At 35.7% G+C, this 18,706-nt stretch overlaps 1 protein-coding gene across 1 annotated transcript; it reads right to left on the bottom strand.

Annotated features, from left to right (window-relative positions):
• Positions 1–13,956: 13,956 nt before the first annotated feature.
• On the bottom strand, positions 13,957–18,700 carry LOC108669713 (flocculation protein FLO11; the record flags this gene model as incomplete). The annotated part of the gene is made up of 4 exons (XM_018157118.2): positions 13,957–16,181; positions 16,458–17,222; positions 17,914–18,051; positions 18,587–18,700. Coding segments are annotated over 4 exons (1,914 nt in total), but the record flags the coding sequence as incomplete, so codon positions are not given.
• Positions 18,701–18,706: the final 6 nt, after the last annotated feature.

Here is an 18,706-nt window from a genome sequence, read left to right as displayed (position 1 = left end):
TTGGGTTGACTTTACAGGAAGTGAATGGACATGACGCATGGCTGAGGCCTGAATGAATGACATGAATGTCATGCTCCCTAGGGGCTGAGGAAACATGGTCATCTTTTATGCATTCATGTTCAAGGGGTCAACGGTAAAGTCGTCACTGCATTAGCAATTTATGCATTCTGAATCAATTTAGTTCCAAGGGGAAAGTTGACCTTTTATCTAGTCTCTTGTTTTACATGAAAATACTGAATTTTTAGCTGCAAATTAATCATTTTATTCGGTTTCTGTATTGTCTTTTGATATCTTTTTGAATGTAATTAAAATTTTCTAAATTTGTTTATTGAATCAACTGAAGTAGTCGACACAGAGTAATTTAATATTTATATGAAATTTCGAGATTTAGAAACAAACCTTCCTGCAATAATGTAGGGAATATTAAATTGTCTTATTGATCAGTTTGATTTGCGTTGAGGATGGAAATTCCTGTTCGATGTACCGCATTTTTTATTTTGTGATTACTTTTTTGGTTTGATTCATCAGAATTCCTGGATATGTGACTGCGTAAAGCGGTTTTCGTGACGCATGAATAACGTCTCCGATACGTGACGCATGAATAACGTCTCTGAGACGTGACGCATGAATAACGTCTCTGAGACGTGACGCATGAATAACGTCTCTGAGACGTGACGCATGAATAACGTCTCTGAGACGTGACGCATGAATAAAGTCTCTGAGACGTGACGCATGAATAAAGTCTCTGAGACGTGACGCATGAATAACGTCTCTGAGACGTGACGCATGAATAACGTTTCCGATACGTGACGCATGAATAACGTCTCCGATACGTGACGCATGAATAACGTCTCTGAGACGTGACGCATGAATAACGTCTCCGAGACGTGACGCATGAATAACGTCTCCGTGACGTCACGGGTTATAATGAACATTTATTGTGTGCTGATCTCTGACCGTCGTCCGAGTTCAGAGATTCGCTTTACTTACTGTAGACTTTGAAAGGTTCTCTGGCATAATACTTATCGATGCCATCTATGCTACCTTTATTTATTATTTGTTTATTTGTTATTCACTTATTTATTTTATTTTTTGTATTTTTTTAATTTTATTTAACTCTATTTTTTTATTTGATTTGAAATTATCCAATTATCCAGTAAGATTCCATTCAAAGTCCGGTACGAACATTATTAATACCAATGAATAGAACCCTATAGATTCGCGAAAGTTATCTAAAAAACTCGAAAACTTTAAAATCAAAAATAAATTGAAATGAATACGACATTCTTTTCAATCCTTTACATGAGAGGGAAGGGAGTCTATCTTTCAATAGTCACTTCAACGGAAATGAAATTTTCGAAATAAATAAAGTTGTTAACTAAATTTTTGATATCCTGAATACAATACTTTCCAAAAACTGCAAGCTCTTGTTCTTGCGCGAAAAAGCCTCGATGATTTACATGTAATAAATTATTCATGATATTCGGTGTCGCCATAGAACAGGACGACTAGGTATTTATAAACCGAACTGGGTTGCCCCGAACAAAATTGTTGAATGGTAGGTTCTTTCTACGATGAATATTTATTTGAAGTTGAAAATAATTGTTCAATCGTTTTTATGATGAAAGAAAATTTTGCTTAAACCGCAAATTACTTGAAACATGAACTTGTGCACGTTGAATTAACGGTTGATTAATATTGTGAAAGATACAATAAATGATTAACTTATATTAACAACTTAAAACACGCAAAACATTAACGAATTAACGAGAAAATGACTGGTCTTTAGACATAGAGTCTTTATAGTCTTTAGAACATTCGCTATCTAAGAAGAAAGAAGTCGGAGCTATATTTCAATCTAGAAAAAGTTACCAATCAAATGCCGGAAATAAGAAATAATAAATTAAAATTATAAATTAAAATCAATAGCCTTAATTTCTCACAATATTTAAGTTTCCCCTTTGCTAAAGTTAAGATAGAGTTAACTCAGGGCTGTGGTCTCGCATTGAGCTGAAGTTCTAGTATAGAAGCCCTAGTAGCCATGAAGAATGTGACAAATAATCTTAAGGCTGTTATATAACTTTTGTAACTAGGCTACAATTGCAGGGAAATTATGCAGTGGGACTCTGTAAGGCTTCTAAAGAAGCCCTAAGCAAGTTTTACTCTCAGGGTCACAACTGGCTTAGGCGTAAGCTGGTAGTAAACACTGGAGTATATTGATCGGTTTTTGTCTTCAGCATAGACTTCCGAGTCTGGAATTTTGTTTACAAACAAAGAAACGATATAAATTTGGTCTACATAACTTGAAACGAGCTCTTCATTGAAGATATATGCATGAAAACTGCATAGCTAAGGTCTTAGTTACTGAATCGGTCTTTCGATAATTTTTAAAACCTTTAAGTTTCAAAATATAATATTAACTTTAATCTTAATTCGTGGTAAATTGAAGCACAACGGTAGTCCTGTAGAAGGTTTAAATTTCAATATTCATTAGTCATGACGATAAATATTAGAACGTGAGTGTGAGTGTGTGTGACCCGTAATTGATATTAAGTATTAACAGGTTCAATGACTCGTTGGAGGAATGTAAGCAACTTCTGCGTTAGTTTTTGTTGCTATCAAATGTCTTATCTGTAGTTGCAAACAAATAATTTCAATCGATGTTTTATTTAATCCTCCTTTGACAGCGAAAAGGAGGATTCAAAAAGGAAAGGAGGATTTGCCTTAATTTTATAAAATTCATATTTTTTGGGTGGCAAGCACCAGTAAAAATAAGTGACATCAGTAGTTTGAATATGTTATTAATTATGAATAATATATTTACCATTTTGATTTAAAATTTCGAACCTATTTCCATTTTTACCTACGTATTTTAAATGTTTAAATGTTAAAATCGGTGGTCAATTATAAATTGGAGAGATTTTAAAACAATAATTAGAGTCAAAATCCGATTTCGTGACTTGATCTCCAATTAAAGGTTCGAGACGAGGTGCGTATATATATAATTAGCTCGTTACGCTTCTAAACTTTATTATTGATCTGAATTCTATTATCAATTTCAAAATCATCATTAATCTTATTGTCATCGTACCTATCTAGATCACAAGATCAGTAATCTCAACTTTATCTTATCTTTAATCTTAAATTCCTTAACAATTTCAATTAAACTACATCCTAGTGTAAACATCTAATTTAAAACTAGTTAATTAACTCAACTTTCTCTTTAATCTAAATTTCATCACATTTCTTTTGTTCTGTTATTTTCCCAAAGACTCGTTTCTTAAATAGATGACTCTAGATAATTAGTAATTTAATTAATAGTCGCTTCCAAAGAAGAGACTATTATTATTATTTTGAAGGAGCCATTGTTTTATAGCTTATTCAGGAAAATAATTAAATGCGTGGAAATTCAATTTTATGTTTTAAAAATATTTCTGACATTTTTCTACTTTTTAGTGCTACATTCAATATAAAGCTACATTCAATCTCATAATTGTATATAATAGACTATTCGACCTTCCATAAGCAATACGTTCGAAAAATTGTCAGTTTTTTTTACATCTGCAGAATGAAGCATCATTAACCAAACCAAATAAAATTACAACAACGTTTAGTCGATGTAAATTCACCGTTTGAACGTTGAATGAATATAAATTTATTTTTAGATGCCTTGTGGGAGCGAACTCTATTTTGACCTTTAATTGGTATATCATTGCCAGGCGTCAAGGAGTTTACGAATTTCTGTTATCATCATCAATTAATTTCTATTGATTTGAATTATTTAATCATCCAAGCTTAGACATCATACTTATTCGGCAGAGCATAACCTGGAAGTAATTCTGCAGAAAAATGTATAATCTGTGAGAATTTATCCTCACTTTGCCCTCACTTCCTTACTTTGTCCCTCACCTCCTTACTTTGCCCCTCACCTCCTTACTTTGCCCTCACCTCCTTGCTTTGCCCCTCACCTCCTTGCTTTGCCCCTCACCTCCTTACTTTGCCCCTCACCTCCTTACTTTGCCCCTCACCTCCTTACTTTGCCCCTCACCTACTTGAGATGAAAACCTTGTTGAATGTTTTGCGCAACGAATAAATTTTACACGCTCAATACATATGGAAATTAGTTATGTAATTAATGTTGTAATATGAGATGAGATTATTGTATTCAGCTATAACTGAAATTACAATTAGATCTTTTGGATCAGATGACGCGGTATTGCGTGAGCGTTGATGAGGTAAGAGCCTCTATAATATCGAGCGACAGCTTCAATAGCGACGATCGGGCATATAAGAATCTCTTACGTACGGTCTAGTTTATGGGGAATACGTTAATGAAGCATTGAGCTGCACTGAACAAATCTAGATCTCAAATTGTCCTGTAATATTATGCACTGTTCGTTGTAATATTATGAAGGAAAATTTTCTTATGCATTGATTTGCTCTATTTGCGAATATTCAATTCTGCCACAACATTTTTTACAACAATAACTGGATGTGAACCTAACTCACTCTGGTATGAAATTTCCCCAAATTTCATTTAGTTTGACTTCGTGTTAGAGAAATTATCCTATAACATACAGGTTGATTTTATTTTAATTTCAAATGAAGTTATTTTTTTCGTGCAGCTTTCAATACACTGCGTGCGCGAGCAGACCGGCAAGACAATGGACTCGTATGCGCGAGACTACCCAATGTAGGTTGCTGATGGTGCTCCGTTTACGTCAATGTAAATCAAAGCGCCGTTGCTGAGACGATAAAAAGATCCAGGAACAAACTTCCCATTCTTTAGTCCATTGATGTACGTAAAACAACCGTCTAACCGGCTACAACCGTCTAACCATCTGCAACCGTCTAACCGTCTACAACCGTCTTCAACCGTCTACAATCGTCTACAACCGTCCTCAACCGTCTACAACTGTCTTACCGTCTACAACCGTCTAACCGTCTACAACCGTTTACAACTGTCTACAACCGTCCACAACCGTCTACAACTGTCTTACCATCTACAACCGTCTAACCATCGTTGATGGGGTATTTTCTTCAATAATGGAGTATCCACCGTATTATCATGAATGAATGAACCGTCTAACCGTCTACTTCAATAGAAAAGAGATTTATATCGAACGTTCCAGGCCTCTGTATTCATCCCGTTCTTTTTCATCGACCGTTCTGTGCTTCATGATTTATTACTATTTTTTCATTCGACTTTTATGAACTTTTATATTCATACGTTCCTTTTTCTTCGACCGTCTCGAAGTTCTTCGTTAATACCGATCTTTTCCGTCGACAATCCCGAACTTCTTCATTCCCTTTACTTTCTACCATCCAAATTTTTTTATAAATACTAGAAGTCTATCTCTTTTTACGCAAAATTCGCATTGTTTGATCAGCACCTGAACCTCTTGTCAGCCACTGAATATTTATCTCAAACTGTGTGTTACATTTAGCCACTGTACTAGTAAATATTGAACAATATTTTTTTTTAAAATAACATAATATTCAGCGTCATTCATTATAGAAACGAGTTTTAATTACCTTTGGCATTAAAATATATAAACCGAGTAATCCTCGGGGGGAAATCGAGAGGCAAATTGCAAATTAGCAGGTGGTAATACATTTAAAATAACTGAATCCTGAATCCTGGTAATACATTTAAAATAACAATCCTGAAAATATCGACTGATCGTCGGTAATTATTCCGGCGCATATATTTTCTTGGTTATAACAAATTATTTTGGCTGTTGGGTCGGAATATCAGGCGAATTCTTAAGTTGCAAAAAATCTTCGTGGTAAGCGCAATATTTATGAGACGATCTCCAAAACTGGGTATCCTGAAATAAGCTGGACAATATTTCGTGGACACATCGCGTAATTCGTAGTTCATGTACGGTTTTCTGGGAATAGATTCACATTGAAAAATGTCAGGGAATTTCTAAGACGAAATTGTATGAATATTCTGAAATTTTGATGAGATTCAAGTCGAGGTAAATGATGGCCATAGAAAATATCAAAACTGAGATGAAGACGACGAATGAACTCTGCACAATGAAAAACATTTTTAGGAGTTTAATTTTCAACTTCTTTTGTTAATCACAGTTGGTAGGTAATGATGATCAATTTTGAGATAGTGCGGTGATATTTAGAATATTAAATCATTATTCCTCACCTTGGATGCAGGAGCCGCCATTGCTGGAGTGGTGGTCACCCAGAGCCATTACAGCCTTGAAGACAGTGGTCAGTTTTGCAGAGGTAGGAAGGCTCAGATTCTTGGGGGAGGCTCAGTTTTTTACGGCAAAAAGGTTCAATTCCGTGATGTGAGAAAGGCTCAATTTCTTAGAGGAAATGCCTAATTTCTTGACCGAGTTAAACTCTGCTTGTGTTTTTGATTGCGCTGGTCGTGAACGGGCGTCCGTTTTTTTATTCTACGAACGGCGGAAAGATAAAACTTCTCTTCGGCAGTCCAGCGGAAGTATTAGAAAAATGTTCACAGTTTAAAAATGTTCCAAATAAATCAAATAAATTGTAATACACACGTGAGAAGGTCAGGTTAAAAACGGCTCGTTTGTATCGATGCTAGTTCAAAGATTAAAATATGATTATTGCGCTTTTTTTCATGAATATGTCACTAACGTCGAAATATAGATGAGATAGTACAAATTTTTCCTCCTAAAGTTGATTTTCAGTTCAGATCAACTCAAACACCGGTCAGTAACGTACAGAAGATTATTAGTCTCCGAAGCCCATTACGGAAAAACACAATTTAGCGAAAATGCACTTAAGTAAAATAGGCAAGTTTCTGTTCAAATGTTCCATTTATGAGTACTGCGACACGATTGCAGGTAAGCTTTTCCTTAGCCGTACTTGTGCGTCATATTTATGCGGAAAACGTAAGTATTTCAGTACATATTCTGTCACTAACAAGAAGAGGTCAAATGATTAATCTGAAACAGTCTTCTGCAATAAAAAAGAGCTTAATATAATAGATATCGAATGGTTAGAAAATTATAAGTAGTGGACAATAGAAAAACTTCAAATGATAATTTAACCGTATTTCTCTTAAGTGGATGATCGATGAACTTCAAACAATCAATTAAAATATTGCACATTATTTTTAATGGATAATGAAGGAAGGTAATATAAACTTTTACAACTTTCTATTGGCGGATAGGAGAAAAACTTTATATAAAATAATAAAAAAATAATTTTGACCTCTGTTTCTTAGTCGATAATCTAATAATTCCAGAAATATTTTTTGACGCATCAACTACGATAAATCGAATCTCATTGAGAATAATGATTTACATTCAAGTCGTGACCTTTTCATCAATTTTTCGAACTTGCACAATAAAAACGCGAGTTTTATTTGAATAAATCTTTTGTAGGCAAGATAGATGATACTATAAATGTTTTTGTAAGAAAATCGCAGGCGGAGAAGAATTTCGCGATTTTTCCATTGAATTTTTTTTTCAAATTAGCTCCCTTGGTTCTCGAATGTACTGGAAATTCGTTTCTATAAATTTTGGGACATGGAAGAAGAAAATTAATTATGAATTATTATGAATTTTCCATTGAGAAAATTCTTTACCAAATCTTCAGTTTCAGTTCAATAGGCTTTTTGGCGTTCATGAATGTGTTTGAACGATATAAAATTTATTTACAAATTTTCAATAAAAAAGAAAAGACCGCAATAGTTTACATTCGATGACAATAGGTTTTAAGTACAGACTAAATCCAAACATTATATTAATTTTTCAATTTTCGCTCAGGGACTTTCTATCTAGCGGGGAACAAATTTTTCTATGAACGAAATCGTACGATAATACACACGATAAGACATACACATGAGATATCGTGTGTTAATACTCACGTTATACATACACATACTATACCGTATGATAAAACACACGATATGACATGTACATACGATATCGTATGATAATACGTACTATATGACATACACACACGAAATCGTATGATAATACACACGATAAGACATACACATACGATATCATATGATAATACACAAGATATGACATGTACATACGATATCGTATGATAATACGTACGATAAGACACACACATACGATATCGTATGAAAGTACACACGATATGACCCATGGAACTTCTGTAGCTAGAATTTTGAGATGGTTATTGCATGAAGGTAAATTGCATCGAGAGCACGATGACGTGAAATGCATCATTTCAGAGTCGCACGATTATGCTTCAAAAATGCATATATAAAATGAAAAGGCGAAATGAAGAAATTTATCGAAAATGAGAAATTTTTATTATTTGAACTACGATATTGATTCATTGTAATTGAACGAATAAAGTTATTTGCAAATGCTTAGTATGGGGGTGCATTTACTGACCGTTTGTTTGAAACGAGAATGTAATTTGCATCATAATGTGGAGCATGAATAACTTTGATGCTAAAAATTGAGCATGATTGTTCTTGCCATGCAAACAATGATCTTATTCAGGCACAATGCTAATGGTGACATTAATGTTGAAGCTCTTAACTCGGTCAAATAATTCATTAACCCCGTACGTTGCATCCAAAATTAGTTTTTGCCTACATGTGGATTTTAGCCTAAAAAATTATACTTTTTAGCTTTACCCATGGAAATTTAGAGAGGCTTTGAAATGTATACATTTCTTCTTCATAAAAAAATATTCAGAGTTTCTTTTTATTAATATGAAGGACACATTGTGATGAATGTTCTTGTGGGAGTAGAAAAATTCGCTTCAAGTTCGACGTCCCATCTAAGTTTGTGTCACGGGCTAGCAAGGAGTCACTGAAACACGACCTACCAGGACGACGTCTAACCTCGAACTGAGTTCATCCTCCTGAGATCCACAAGGGTAGACCTCACCACCATCACTCTTTGATTCCCACATCACGACCTCGTCACCAAGGAGACAAACAAACGTACAGGCGCCCGCCGTAGCTCAAGGCGACCATCACGTTAGGCAACAACGTGACAGAAGCTCGGAATAATATCAATGGCGGCGACATGGAAGATAAATTATCGGGGGCATCATGGCCGATAAGGCATGGGCACATGCGCGTCCGATTTCGAGTGGGGGGCGGTGCACCCCACTCCCCCTTTACTGTGTGGGGTGGGGAGCTGTGTGGTCCGATTTCCACTGGATTGAGGTTATTTGATATAAAAAGTTATTTAATCAGTAAAAAATTTAATAACATGAGATACGCATCAAAAACTAAGAATAGGTGTCAAAATTGGAGAATATGCTCAATTTAGTTACTGGAAAATCAATGTTAGAACACAAATTGCAAATGTAAAATATATGAATTTTAAATATATATTAATCACGAATATAAATTAAATGAATTACAATTATAGAAATTATCAAAATAAATCGAAGCTCGCATGAACATTTTCGCTCTCCTGCCTTTATTTTCAGTATTTTCAGTATGAGAATTGGCGCACTGACGCCACCGAGACTCGAAATGATTTAAATTCAAAGGTACAATATATCGCCTTTAATAACTCAAATAATTGATTAATTATAAAATATATATGAAGTTATCAAAAAGTTATAAATAAATTCTCAGCAAAATTTCATCGCTTGTGCGGCCATGAAATAAAAAAAATAACTAAAAACTGAAAACCTAAATAAGTGAAACCTAAAACATATTTCAAAGATGGATTTTTAAACGCTGTCTCGATGAAATGATTTTAAAAATAATAATTGAGTTTGACCTATAAATATTTATTAATCATATCACTTATAGGCTTGGCGCTCTGCAGTCTTAACAATTATGAGGATCTTAATAATATGAGGGTAACGAGGGTAACCATTATGAGAGTTATTATATTATGAGAGTTACCCTTAATTAATATGAGGATTATATGAGGTTTACCCTTATTATTAGGAGAATAAAAAAGGCTACCATTAAGAAGGTTATTACATTATGAGAGTTACCTCTCATTATTACGAAGATCACCATTATTATTATTGACCCTCATTATTATGAGGGTCGCCCTCAGTGTTGAAAGGGTAACTTTATTAAGTATTATATACCTACTCAAAAGAAGTTAAATTAGAGGGCAAATTAAACATCATTGCAGTTGTCCTAATGAGAACACGTGTAACAAATGTCTACGCGCATCAAGAAACACAAGTATTGTTTAGACGATAATGTTGCCAGTTTTCACAATATAATACAAGGACAATACAATAAGGTTACCTGGGGACTAACTAAACAGCTACTAATTAGAACTTCTTCACTACTGGCGAACTGTCTACTTAATGACTTAATGAGAACTAATTAGTTAATATTCAGAAGATATGTAAGACTTGATTCAAAGGCCTACAGCTTATAAAGTTATCTTATAAGTCGCTAGACGAAACGTGGACTGATTTACATACAAGTCTATCAAACGAGAATAGCTATGAAAGGTATGCGAATTATTTAAATACCATCAAAATCGATTGTATTAACTTTTCTAGTTAAAAATATATTTGCAACTTAATGCTATTAATTGGTTAATTAGTTAGGAATAAACTAATTTAAAAAATTCTACTTATTGAACTAAGATTCATGCCAAAATCAAGATGTCCGTACCAGAGAACTGACTATATACATTGCCGTGTAATATAACGTCTTGATCGTTGACCATATTTGACGTCATACACAAAAATAACTTCCAAAACGTACGTCGTCCTTGCCAATGAACGTGAGTCTTAACAAAGATACAGCGATAACTGCTCCAAGATCGGCCTTCAGATCTGTTTTCTTCAAGGCCATTTCCATCAAGAGATTCCCAACTGACGTCACTTTGCTCGACTGTACATGGGAGCCGCCGCTGGTCACTGTACGCAGCGAAATAAGAGCGACATTGTGCAAATGGTGATGTTCTTTTCGTATATACTTGGGTTACCCTTACCAAGTTTGGAGCGGGGAAAAGACGTATGATTGCCTAGTGCACAAAGCATGTCACTATTCGGACAATATGACGCGCCAATTTTTTTGAGTGTGGGATTTTTTTGAGTGTGGGATTCCAGTGGTATGTTTGTAGATGTTTGAAAAAACATACAATTATTTTTTATACGTAATAATTTCGAAGAATGCTCTACTGTGCTTCGATAGTAGAGTTCCCATTAGATACCAACCTCTAACAGTGTTAACATACAAAAAACTTATGTAAGCATCACCAATTTCAAATAACGTTACATTCTAGACTCCTTTTCCGCCAGTAAATACTTCAATTTTTAAACGATAAAACTCCTCTGAAACATGGGGCGTTGGTTATGTCTAAAATATGTTTTCAGAAAAAAGAGAGGAGGGAAAGCGTACCTGCATGTTCTATAAAAACTTGAAATGAAACATTTTTAATTTTTAAATTCCTAAATTTCAAATTCCTAGATTTTCTAATTCTTAAATTTTCAAATTCTTTAATTTTTAAATTATTACATTTTAAATTCTTTGATTTGCTAATTTTTAAAATTTCAAATTCTTCAATTTCAAAATTCTTACATTTTCAAATTCAAATTCATTTTCAAATTTTTATATTTGAAAATACTTAATATTGAAAATTCTTAAACTTTAAAATTCATAAATTTTCAAATTCTAAATTTTAAATTCATAAAAATTTAGTTAAAAACTGGCCGTATTGCAGGCATAATCTTATTCATGTTTATAAAAGTTTTTCTCTGAATGCGAGTTTTTCAAGCCTAACATCGTAAATATAAATATACACTCAAGAAACCATGACCACCATGCAACCATAACACCATGCAACCATAACACCATACCACCCTCGCACCATAACTGACACATAACATTTCCCCCATTACCAGAAAAAGGTTACTTTCCCGTAATTCCAATCTTCTCTTAATAAATAATCAGGCCCAGTCCCATTTNACACCCTCGCACCATAACTGACACATAACATTTCACCCATTACCAGAAAAAGGTTACTTTCCCGTAATTCCAATCTTCTCTTAATAAATAATCAGGCCCAGTCCCATTTGTGGGGCCCGGTAGGCGTCCCGCTGGCTCCAGAGGGACGAACTCCGTGGACCCAATTAACACGTGCTAGACCCACTAGGAGGAAAGTCTGCTGACTCCAGACCCCGCTGACTCCAGGCCCTCCACATACTCCAGGCCCTCCTGCTGACTATGGACCATGCGCGGGCTCCAAACCCTCCTTTCACTCCACACTCCGATGACTCCAGACCCTCCACATACTCCAGGCCCTCCTGCTGATTATGGACCATGCGTGGGCTCCATTTATTTCACTCTAGACACTCCGATGACTCCAGACCCTCTGCTGACTCCATGTCCAGACGTCAAGAAAAGAAGAATTCATACATTACTTCGACGTGCAAAAGCGGCCTTCGTACTTCACTTCGACGAAAAATAGGGTTTTGTACATTTCGTACACTCGTAGGAAAATAAAAAAAATTTCGTACGAATAGCAACGGCTGAGGGACCGTAGAAGGTATACCAAATAACGCCATGTTTTAATTAATGATATAAATAATTATTTAACAATAATAAAACGGGTTTTCACGTAAGCAAAAATAAGGTTACAATAACTAAATTCTTTCAAGTAAATTTATGATGAAACGCAAATTAAAATACATTTTTTTATCTGAAATATTTATACTACGACGGTATAAATATTTCTTTCTATTTCCATTCCCAATTTTTTTCAATTTTCTAGGCACACGACCAGATTGTTATATAAAAAACTCGTGCTTCGTGCGCTATTTCAGTATCCGAGATAGAAAAAACTATGTGTGGATCCAACGTGTTTCCAGCATTGTGCTCCAAAAATATTTCTAGGCATCTTTGAAAGTAATTTAGTAAATTACTCTCATTTTGTCCTAGTGTTATAGCCAACACTGCTCCATGTGTGGCTCGAGACAAAAGATTTCTGTTCTACAATAGAAATCGTTCCCGATGACGTATTCTTCGATGTTCGATTTGTTAATGGCCTCGTGAGGTTGAGATGTCACCTCGTGACCAGAACTTTTTTTTGATGCCAATAAATATAGTGGATCTCTGGTTATTATTATATTGAGATTATTATGGCATTTTCATTTATCTAGACCTATAATAGCAACTTGGCGCAGCGTTTTTCCAATCACTTAAGAAGCAACACAAATAGAATGACGAGGCGTGGATGTAAGACAAGTCATAGATTGCAACAAGAAGCGTTGATATGATGGGAAATGTTTTATTTCGCCCCAACCAACGTGACACGACATCAATGAGACCATTACTATCTCATTGGGCAATTGTTGTCAATTATTTTGACAACAAAGGCATTACTTATTGTAATAGAATTAAGTTATTTGAGAAGTTATTTAGAAATTATGAAAGTTACTTCAATGCATTTCAAATTCAGCACCTACTTGACTAATTTAACTCTCTACCGCCTGACATGAGAAACCAGAGCAATATTGTCACCAGCCTACTTCCCAAAAAGGATAGGTTCTAGTGAGAGCAAAATGACTTACACTGATGGTTGCCGCCACGTACGAAAACTTTAAAATGTTCTCTGTTGCGTACAAACGTCCTCAGGTTGGTGCACTCAATAGTTTACGTATAATTTAAGTTAAAAGTTATGTTCCCGGAGAGTGACATACGGCGGTAGAGGGTTAAGGTTATCATCAGTCATCAAATAAGTAAAGCGGAGTGCCTTAACTTATTTCCTTATCATATACTTGATTAATAAAAAATTGAAACGTATATTTTTTGATTTCCAATATAAAATTAAAATTGAAGTTACACCATCTATGGAAATTTAAATTCTCAAGTTCAAAAGAATGGATGCAATGATAGATGTTCATTAGAACCTGGTGATTTATTCATGAGTTCTGAATGTTTAGCTTTCCATAGCGTAGATTTCGTGATAAACCTAGATGATAAGTAAGTATTTATAATGAGAAGTAAGTACAAGTGAGGGTGAAGGAAACGATAAATGCGTATTATCTTATTATACTGTTATGACATAGCAACAAAATTAAGCGAGAGAATTACAATTACAGAAAAATTAAATGAATTTTAGATGTGAAATTAGTAAATTCAAAAACAGAATTTTAATCTTTAACCGAGGTTCACAGGTTTCACAAGTTTTGACCTTAGAAGCAGAAGCCTCGTACGTTTCACGATAAGCCATATAAGAATTTTGCACACATTAAAACATGAATTGTGTTCCAAAAGCTAAAAATCTTTCGGAAATTCGCTTATATATTATTGTGTACTAAAGAAGATATGCAGATTTGATTGAAGACAAGAGCATACTTTCTATTATCAAATTTCTTGTTACTTTTTTCAAAAAGCCGAACGAAATTTTTTGCTGGTGCTTGGAGATCAAAAAGCAGATTACCAAATGACATTTTACTGGAATATGTACGAAGTTTCGAGTAGTCAATAATCATAATCAAGTAGGTGAAGAGTTATTACAATCATGTTACAATTGAAATTTGAACATGACATAAGTACATACAAAAAGTATCGTAGAGACGGTTCAAAATCGAAAATTAAATTAATCCGAGAATAATTTCAACGCCCGTCATAAATGAAGAACTTTTGCCTAACTACACTCACTAAAAGATATGTATATAATATTGGTCATAAAATATAATGCCCGTCACAATTCTGCAAAAGGCAAAGCAAACGACTGCGCTTTGATAAAAATAAGGCAACGAGAAGAAGAGGAGAACAATTAAGAAGTCTAACTTGAATACCATTATGTAGAATGTCGATAAGAACGGTTATAAAATAAGGCTATTTATGTTTTAGGTGCTCGTACAAGTTATCAATTGAGATTGAAGTCCTTAAAGCTAAAGAGTGTTGCAAAACACTACAAATATTATAATTACAGATCACATTGTAAATGGCAAATAACATATTTTAAAGTTCACGGTATTTCTGTACTGCATTTCTTTCCACAAGTACCTCAATCCGAAAGAGAATCCGATGTATGGGTTTATCCGCATTTTTATATTAAATCGAGTGTATTTTTTTACTACATTCGTGGAATGGAAAGCGTGTTAGTACCTTGAGCGTTTCCAAAATACTATCAGGAACTTGGGTAGGGCTCTTTCGATTCAAAATAGTAACATTTAAACGACTTAAGAAGTTTGATAACTCAATTTGCTCCTATCAAGAATCATCCGAAGGCAGTGAGTAGGAAGCTTCATCGAAATTATAACTAAACCATTAGAACATGTATACAAGATATGCATGAAAAAGATACTCGAAGGCTCTAATGAGCTCAATTGCAGAAGTTAAGCGCAACTCAGTTGTTGGATTCATCAGAGTGAGTACCGACTATGTTGTCACTAATTCTCTCAGGATATTGGAGCGCGTGTTCAGCCTTCGGTCCAAACTTGTATACAAAACACCTCTCAGAGACGGCAGACAGCGCACCTGTAACGTAATGATACCTCAAACCCCGAGCGAAGTTCTCGTAGCTCAGCATTTCTGTGAAATGCTTGCCTGTCCTTTTACCCCATCGCAAGGCAATGGCATCCGGTTTTACAAGCCGGAATATCCCTTCACTCTCGTTCTCCCAGCGGATTAGGGAAGGATTAGTGCTTGGATCCCGTAGGAGACGTAAGAGATACTCCCAAGATCTTGGTCCTCTAACCCTTCTTCTTTTCGTCGATGAAATTTTGGTTAAAAGAGGATCATTCGTAACACCTTCTGGACTGCTTCCGCTGTTTTCACTGAACTCAGCCCTGCTTTCATCAACCTCCAAAGGTCGCCATGAGTAAACAGAATCAGAAGACTGTGGACTCGTGGATTGAGAGGCCGAAATTACGGGCCTCTCCTCAAGATTTGTGTTCTGCCGACGAACGCTTGAATCTGGCACTGGAAAGCTAGAAGAAGAATTAGAACTCGTTTCATCCGTGGGTGTAGGTGGCATGGGACGGGGAGATTCATCTACTTGAATAATTTCCACACCAGTCTCAGCTGACATGTTCCTCACAGTCATATTCTTCGTGTAGACTTTTTGGACTTTAGGGGTGGAAATTTTTGTGGTGCAGATGGGAGTAATTGAACAGGCTGTGGCATAACGTAGCCTTTCGATGGATGTGCTTTGGCTGTAGCTCGATGGCCAGCCATTTCGCGACGAAAAGGAATTTGATCTTCTCATCAGTGATTGGTCTGTTTTTAAATGATCGACATTTACCTGGAAAAATATTTTGCATATTAAACAAAACTCCGAGACATATATGTTATAAAAAGCTCTAATGGATGTCTAATTACTTGTACTTAATCATGAAAAATTTACGTAAACTGGAAAAGCTAAGGCATCAAGGACTCAGGAGTAGCAGATTGGATTAACAACGGAAAGTCGATACTGATCGGGCTTGAGCATGCAAGCTTAAATACTCCATGTTAACCTCTATTCATTACAGCTGAAAAATTCTTAAGTTTTGGCCGCAAGTCAAGCCATGGAACTTACAACTTTCACCGAAGAAGCAGAAGACCGATCTTTGTATGCGTTGGCGTTACGCCGAAGTTCGTAGTCCACTTTGATGTGGTCATCGGCCGCTCGAACGCCTGGGGTTCTGCTAGGAATTAATGAACCTTGTCTGTAGAACCCTTCCTGAACGTACGGGCTATCGCCTATGCTCCTACGACGATCTGGGTATCCAGGTCTAGGATATCCGAAGGATTCTTGAGTCTCATAAGAATTTCGATGAGACGAAACCACGTTGACAGGAGGAAGATACTGAGGAGTGCTGATGGCAGCGTACCGTCTTGGGATCGGAACCTGCACAACCTGAGGCACCACCACGTGGCTGTTGTGGAAGTGTTCGGTGGCTCGAGGCTCTTGATTGTAGTTAGGATGTTGAGCCAATGGCGTTTGAGTGCTGTTAGGTCGTTGAGCCGAGGGCGTTTGAGTGCTGTTAGGTCGTTGAACCGGGGGCGTTTGAGTGCGGTTAGGTCGTTGAGCTGAAGTCGTTTGGGTGCTGTTAGGTCGTTGAACCGGGAGACTTTGAGTTGAGTTCGAGGTGAGGCAATTGACATCTGGCGGAAGGGAACTTGGACGGGTTGAAGTTCCCCCCAATGGGGATTGGATGGGTGGTGGGGACACACTCCTTGTGATAGCTCCTGAAGAGCCCCGCGCTGATTTGAACGATGTCGAGGATGGCAGAATTTTTCCAAATGCACGGACCTCCCTTAGCGCAGTGGACGATGATGCTACGGAAAGTTGGTCTGGTTTCTGAAAGAAATTACAATGTTAGGTTGTTCTATAAGCCTTGATGAACATTTAATGTTTAGCTTGAATCTTTCATAGATTCCACATCTTAAAAAATTGTAAAATTTTTGCTCGGATCAAAATTATTTTTATGACCTGCGAATTTTTTTTAATCTGACATTGTTGAGGGAAACACATTCAGATTAAAAAATATTAATGAATATTATTAACAAAATAAAGTCCTTTGACGATGCAGTGATTATTTGGTGTTAATTTAAGAAGGAACAGGTCCAATATGTAATTATAATTAGAGATACATTGCCATTTAAGAATAAATTATTGAGAATGATTATAAGATAATGAAGAAGGATTTGGTGAATAAAAAAAACACCAAAACGGAATGGATAGGAGACACAGATATTAAAATAAGATATAAAGCATCAACACCAAAGCTTCATAACTATGGGGAATTTCAAAAGAGATTGCTATTAATAGGGTATAGTTCGTTCGATAAACAGACACACAGAATTTTAGGAAGAGGTATAACTTCAATCATCTATTCCCTTCAATTCTATTGTTTTTGTCGCCTTCGTTCGTTTGTGCATTATAAATGCTTCACTGAAACTCCATAAAATGTTTTCTAATCTTACAGAATAAGCCTTATTTTTGTAATAATATAAAATCTCAATTGAACATCATACAACTCTATTTGAACCTTAGTTGCTGGAGGCGCGATGGTTGTGGATGTGGAGGAGTCACACGCGAGGCGATCCTTCACAGCCTCGTCGTCAGAAACGCTGCACACGTCCACTAACTCAGGAGGATCTTCCTGCTTAATATCCTTAGTTTCCACCTATGGAACAATAAACAATTATTTAATAATGGTAAAATTTAGCTTGTACTGTATTTAAAAATTCAGGGTCTGGATAACCTTAAAAAATGGCAAAATGAAATCATGTTTTTGAACGTAGCTGTGGAAAAGAACGAACATTTGCTACGGTCGACACAAAAGGTGTATCGAGCATGTGAACTGTCCGACAAACAACTCAAATAAAAAAAAACTTGAAGAGATTTAGATGTGTATTGAAAAGGTGTAGGCAATACAACGGCAATCAAATTTGAGACGAAGACAAAAATCATAACTTGAAGCGCGAGCAAAATTTTAGGTCGTTGAAAATGTGTGCCTTTTTATTCAACACAAGTGCTTGGACGTAATAAAGATATAAGAGTAAACACTTAATCAATGGCAATAAAAATTAAAAATATTTTCTAGTGTCGATTTGAAATATACTAAGAATGTTGGTCATGTTATTCTTGTTACGAGTTCAATTAACAGAACGCAAAAGGGTTTAAAACAAAAGGATTTTTACAACTGATAATCAACTCACGCTCTGGAAAGTTGATTGTGCAGCGGTCACAGGCACCCGTAGAGCCTCCCGAAGTTTGCTCTCCCCCGCCAGTGGCGCAGTCAACAGAGAAAATTCCGACAGGGGCTTACCATAGCTAGG

This window comes from Hyalella azteca, unplaced genomic scaffold (assembly GCF_000764305.2).
Source record: "Hyalella azteca isolate HAZT.00-mixed unplaced genomic scaffold, Hazt_2.0.2 contig7437, whole genome shotgun sequence".
NCBI classification, from domain to species: domain Eukaryota; kingdom Metazoa; phylum Arthropoda; class Malacostraca; order Amphipoda; family Hyalellidae; genus Hyalella; species Hyalella azteca.
Note: the sequence above shows the minus strand (reverse complement) of the source record. Positions and strands in the feature narration are given on the sequence as shown.